This window comes from Natrix helvetica (genome assembly GCF_964273705.1).
Source record: "Natrix helvetica genome assembly, chromosome: 1".
Taxonomy (NCBI): Eukaryota; Metazoa; Chordata; class Lepidosauria; order Squamata; family Natricidae; genus Natrix; species Natrix helvetica.
The window spans coordinates 266,196,523-266,203,435 of record NC_138548.1 but is presented as its reverse complement, the minus strand read 5'-3'; the positions used below and the strand labels follow the sequence as shown (position 1 = coordinate 266,203,435).

The following is a 6,913-nucleotide window of genomic DNA, read 5'->3' as shown; positions in this document are numbered from 1 at the left end:
CTCATTTTTTCTTCAGGGTGATTTTTCCCCTGACAGTCTGTATGGACTTTCTATCTGAGACACTGCTGCTACCAAACCAGTGATGCAGTTTGTTAAAACACTCTAATTCGTGCCTCTATAAAAAGTGGATAGGACAGAAAGAGAAAGGGTCAAACATTTAGTGCTCTAATCTCGTCAAGAGCATTCTCAAAACACAATGCAATTGTGATGGGAAGACACATTTTTATTGATATTTTCCAGGATATTGGATCCTATTGGGGTTTCCAATAGGGATGAAAAGAACCCACTTATAATTTTGCACCTATCAGAATCCTTGAATTGCAATTTTTGAGGTGCTTGGGGAGGGGGGCATATTTGTAAGGAAATGTGTAAGGAACTTGTATATTTTTTCCCAATGCTGTTAAATGGCGCATAGAAAATAAAATAGCGATGTTTGAATACTTTGTGTCATTTGGCCACATCCATAACAGATGAATGAAATTCCAGATATCTCCGTATCTGTATACTAATTTGTATACTAATTTTCAGTGCAACACATCTGTCCCTGTTGTAGTAAGATATTTCAAAGAACTTTTGCAAAATGTGCAAGCCTGTGCTGTAGTCCTCCCGCGATTAGCATACTGTACTGTAATACCATTACAGAGCCATAAGTCAAGTTACAATACTAAAGCTATTATTTGAATGAGTCACAGAGGGAACAAGGTGATGTCAGGAGCTGAGAAGCCAAGTAGTGGGAAAAGTGGGAAATTCTTACATAACGTTTCATTGTTAGACTGTTGCAGAGCTTCAGACATAATTGAGATGTAAGTAGTTACAAAATTCAAGTTTGACTTTCCCCACCATTCCTTGGAATGTTTTTACTTTCCATTACCAGTTTGTTATTTTGTTAAAAATCTTGAAGGTACACTTAGTTTTTTACTGACACTTTTTCCTAGCATATTTGCTCTATCACCACATGGAAACACTTAAAAATTCACAACAGTATTGAGCAGTGTCTAGAACTTGCATTAGAACAATACATGTAAGGATGACCTTGAATTAGTTCATCAGTCTTCTTAAAGTCTAAGTCTTTTTAAATAATTACTATGCTGTTAAGAATCTGTTTCATGTCTTTTACCTTCACTTTTGCTCTGTTTTGATAAAATGCCAGGCAAGCTTCTTTCATTATGCCTGAATTTGAACTGGGGCTCAGTTTCCTAACTGGTGTGTGCCATAATCCCACTATTCGAACAAGCTATCACTTACAAGTAGTAGTTTCATTTTAAAGTTAAAGTGAACTGGGTATAAATGTTTTGAAGTTTAAGGATACCTGAAATTTAGCACAGCAGAGCACAAAAGAATACATTGACAGTCTCAACAATTTGCCTTTTTAGGTAAATGGAAGTTGTGAGATAGTTCTGATAATCAATCAGGACATTGTTAAATTTAAAAAAAAACATATTTAGAAGTTAGGATGAAAGGGTTCTAAGGAATGGGTTTATCTGAGCATTTGAAGTAGATGTGGTTAGAATGAGAAGATAAATTCCTTCTTCAGCTCATTACTCTGGAAACCCAATAAGTTGTCTTAAACCCTACAGAAACCCAGGAAGTTGCCTTAAAACTCTTTCTCTCTGGAAAAGTACACAGGATCAGGAAATTACCAAAGAAGCATATTATTACATTGCAGAAGGATGGACAATCTTCAGGACTACCTAAAAGTGCTAATACAAGTACTCTTTTATCTGATTCAAAGAATAGAGGTGTTCATTGATTGTATTTATAATTTATTTATTTATATCCAGGGTTTATTACTTTTACAAACAACTCAAGGCAGCAAACATATCCAACACCTTTCTTCTCCTATTCTCTCAACAACAACCACCCTTGACATGGTTTGGGCTGAAAGTGACGGCCCAGTCACCCAGCTGGCTTTCACGGTTAAGACAGGACTTGAACTCACAATCTTCTGCTTTCCAGCATGGTGCCTTAATTACTAGACCAAACTGGCTCTTTATTGATGATAATTTCCTCTAACAATTAAGTACTCCTTTATTTATAGATGAAGGCTGAACTGTGATATAAAGCTGTTTTCCTATTCCTTCCCTTTTTTACTGATTTTGGTGACACTATTAACATAGAATGTTGAACTATATGGGATATCGGCTTGATCCAGCAGGTGTCTTCTTCTATTCAGATAGTTTTTAAAATAAAAAAGTGAAACAATAATTTTCATTTCTTTTTAAGACACTAAATTCATATCCATTAATTAACCCAATAATATACCAGACTTTCTTAACTTTCAATTCCCATAAACTACCATCACCACCAAATGTGACTATTGCCAAGAATTCTGAGAGTTAAAAGTCTGCATACCTAGATAGCTCTCAGGTCAGGGAAGGCTGCAAAGATTCATTTGCAATATAAGCCTCATGCCATTATCTTTTAAAGTTGTGAAACTGTATTTTCTTTGCTTGTTTGTTTCAATCCATATAGATCAATAAATCATTGAAATCCATTAAGAATAAGTTTTGAAGAACATGTGGAAGCTACTGCTGAAAAACAACTAAAGTTCTTAAATATGTGCAGAATAAACTTTCAAGAAAAACAAGCCTATTTTTTTTAAAAAATGTTCTCAATCACAGTTGTTGGCTTTCATCATTGCATGGATCTGAAAAAGAACCATATTTATCTGTATCTTTGAATGAACTGATATATTTTGAATTATCTACATAGGCATACAAAAGACACAAAGATCAGGTAGGTTAATTTCTATCTATAACAATTTTAATGTTAATCCTAACAAAATTTAAAATATATCATTTAGTGGTTGCTTATTCCAGTGTTTATACATGAAAATATATATATATATATACATCTCAGGAAAAATCCAGGTTTAAACCACTTGTCAACTTTACTCCTGAAGGTGCATCTTGATTTGTGGACCTTTAAGGCCTTTGTATTCCAGTGTCCATTACTCTCTGTTCTTAAATTGTCAACAATTAGAGACATGGGTAAGATGTAGGCTGTTGTAGGAAGATCTGAAGATATTTCAGTTATGTTCCAAAGAGAGCCAATCACCATATAGATCCTGCATTCTCACATATTCATGTTTCTTGTCTCAAAGAAAACAATCAAACTGGAATGTATTAACATTTATTCAAATGTTATATGAAAAACAAAATATACCTTGATTCTAGAAAAGTGGATGGTTGTTAGTGTAAGATGACCTTCCTATCCCATCCTCCAACAAACTATTGCCAAAAGTCTCTTTCAGGGATTAAGATACTTTCCTAAAGCAAGTAGGCTATGATTTATAGGCCAGAAAAAGGGATATTACAAAAAAAAACCTGTCAGAAGTATTTTCTGCAACTGAATTTTCATTCTTGGGTTATGACTCAGTCCAATTTTTAAAACAATACCAGATTCTGCTTGAAGAGATGATAGAAAAATCAGCTTCTATCCTCCTGACTTTCTTCATATACTTTTTTTTCTGGATTGAAGTCATTAATATTGATAATTAGCAGTTACTAATTATTAAAAATAAGACACATTGATTGTTTCATTATTTTCCCCTGAAATGACTAGAAAGGTATTTATTTATTTTTATCAGGCCTTTGTTATTTTTATAAATAAGATTGCAAATATATTTAATACTCCTTTCTCTTCCTATTTTCTCCACTGCAACAAGCCTATGATTTGGGCTGAGCAAGAGTGACTAACCCAAAGTCACCCGGCTGGCTTTCCAGCCTAAGGCAGCACTAGAACTCACAATCTCCTAGTTTCTAGCCTGGTGCCTTACAACTAGACCAAACTGGAACTCATATGCATCTCAGAGTGAATTGACACCTAGTTCCATAACCTAACCATGTCTAGTTCTACATCTATGCATGTGTACATGTGCATACTGTATATTTAAAGATGGGCATATAAAAATGAAAGTGCAGAGCAGAGTGCTTGGGTGTGCACACACACACAACACACACAACACAATTATTAAAGTGAACAAACTGGGAAAAAAATAAACAAACTACAAGCAATGTGATTAACTGGTTATAAACATGATTACAGGTTTTTAAACCAAGGTTTTGTTGCAGGCTGTTCAGTTACAGTAAAATCTTTCTGGAAACTGTCCATATAGTTTTCTCAACAGGACAAAGACAGCAATTTGCTGCTGTTTTCTTCTAAGATGTTGTTTTCAATATCCAAATAGATGTGCTCAATAGTAATCAGAGAAAGCCTTTCAGATTAAATACTCTCTCACTGAAGAATGGGGACAATTTACTAGATTTAAATTAGTTTTTAAAAAACCAACAAAGAAAGCATTTGTAGCTATTAAGATAACATTACCGGAAAGGATTTGTTTTTAGAAGCTCTTTTTGGTTGCTGCTCCTTGTAAACTGGCATGATTATATGAGGATTATTTACTAAAAGAAATACAAATAATTTTAAGATAGATATAGCTTTTTTAAAATAGCTGCTGGCTCTTGATATGTTGCCACAGCCAAACATGTAGCCAAGGACATGTTTCCTGCAACTCTCATTTTAACACAGGATTTGGGAACTCTTACAGGATAACAGCATAATGAAATGAAGTAACAATCTCCAGATTAAAGTGCAGTAGGCATTTAAACTCCACACCCCTTTTTATGACCTAGATGGAAATTGAAGTGTTTCACAGCTCACAGAGCACTCATTTTTAACTCTTAAAATGGCTTCTTTTATCCTTTATTTGTTACAAAAATATTTGAATTAGCAAAACCTACTTATATAAGAGTTGGGGTCCAATTTTTAGAATTGTATGTCAGATTCTTTTCAAATTCAAAATTTATTGCAGCAAAACCTGTCTTTTAAAAAAAGCAAAGCTGTACAAAATGTCAACATGTAAATATTTTTTTAAATGGCATTGTGAGCTATACTGTTTCATTTTTAAAAATCTTTCAAAAATACATAGCTAAATATACAAACTATATGATAGTGTAATTTTAATGCTGACATTTGCAATGAAAAAAGAACGTTAAAAATCTGGCCCTAGAACTGATAAAGCTGTCAATGTACTAACATGATATAAATAAACTTCAGTGAATGACATACACTTTTCGGAAGTGGCTTTAAGAACAAAATACTTAAATAGACATTAAACATCATCCGCTGAGAGAGCTGGGATATTTATCCTAGGTCGTGTGAAAAACGCCATCTTCTCTCTACAAATAACAAAAACATCAGTTATTATTATAATTAAGAATTAACGTTTCAACAATCAAAATCTGAAAATAAAAATATATCTTTAACAATGTACAATTTCACATCACTGACTTTAAAACCACTCTGAATAAAAAAGGAAACAGACCACTATGTCATCATAATTACCATAATTAGTAAACACATGGTATCATAGTTATCAACATATTTTATGTATGTCATTTCCACCTGACCTCATTGTTTACAACTCCTCTTATTCAAATAACATGATGCAACTATTGAAATGGACTACTGCCACAAAAGTTAAATGCTATTAAATCTTAAAGGGGCATCAAAATTCTAATTTTTTACATAGCAAGATATGATATTTATTGTTTTGGTCCTTTGGAGGCAATAATTTAAAAAGTAAAATGCAACAATTTCAGTACCAAAAAGCTAATTGTTAATCAGAACAATAAATATTTTAGCAAAGCCTGATCATTTTCATTTACATAGTGAAGCATTTGCAGTAAGTTATTTCAATGAAAGCAATTTAACTGTTGAAACATTGCCATGCACTGCCAGAAAAGGATATGCTTGTTATAAAATGTCAAATACAATTCATCGGAAGATGAAACTTATGCAAATACGATTACCTTATTTCAAATATTAATGATAATGAATTAATGAGTGAATCTAGATAAAGCAGAAAATATTTCGAAAGGGTGCACAAAAGAAAAAATATGCAAAGAAAAAACAATATATTTTTCCTACCTGAATGATTGCACCTCTAGAGGTTCTTTTTGGGTCTGCCCTCGTAATCTATGCACATCTTTAGCAGCTGCCCTCATCATTTTATCGGCCTTCCATTCATTCTTACATCCAGCTTTTACGGTCTGAAAGATGAGAATGGAACCATTTATTTAAATAGGAGTAAAACAAACTATTTCCTAATCTGACACATCTATGTAAGATTAAAAGTAGTTTATTTCTATGTTTGAAATGTAAGAGAGAGGGAAAACATATTTATTTAGAAATAATACAAAGACTGAATGTGTATAAATTGTTTAATTGCTGCTGTTGCTTGTACCAATTTTACCACTGGAGGAATTGGGGGAGGGGCAGGGGGGAGAAAAAGAAACAAATTAGTATATTTCCTGTGAATTGTAATATTATCAAATCTCAAAGGATTAATTTTGCCCAATTAAAAGAAAAAGGGGAAATGTTGAATATAAAAATTAGAACTGGAATGGAGGTCAATAGAATCTTATGAATTAATAATCTGTCATTTAACACTTGCAAAGATAGTCATTTTTTCCAAGAACAAGAATTGATGACAGATGTATTTTAACCAGAGTCATATCATAGAATATTTATGAAGAAAATTTGTTTCACAGTCCTGCTGAAAACTGAATGTGCATGTATATTACTGTGTGTAATATATGTATTATATACCATATATGTTGTAGAGTAATCCTATGAACATTAGAATATATATTTATATTGCAACAGGGTATTATATACAATAAAACCTTGTTTTAACGGATTCATTGGAGCAAGTGACATACTGTTATTCAGAAATATGTACTAAAATATATTATCATGGCAATTTACATAATTTATGTGATGCAAATGGCACAAATTACTTCATTTGCATCAATTTGTATCATTTGAATAAATGACTTTAACTGATGTAACAATATAATTTGCATAATTTATGTAATTCAACTATAAAACACATAACAACAATCACCAT

The 6,913-nt window shown here is 32.5% G+C and overlaps 1 protein-coding gene across 1 annotated transcript in view; it reads right to left on the bottom strand.

The window, feature by feature from the left end:
• Positions 1-1,783: 1,783 nt before the first annotated feature.
• Positions 1,784-6,913, bottom strand: part of WWC1 (WW and C2 domain containing 1) — a 117,899-nt gene continuing 112,769 nt past the window's right edge. The window contains exons 22-23 of the mRNA XM_081934449.1: positions 5,932-6,053; positions 1,784-5,180 (exon numbers count right to left, since the gene is read on the bottom strand). Of these exons, the coding sequence (XP_081790575.1) occupies positions 5,114-5,180; positions 5,932-6,053 (189 nt within the window). The 3' untranslated portion in view covers positions 1,784-5,113. The remainder of the gene's footprint in view (positions 5,181-5,931; positions 6,054-6,913) is intronic.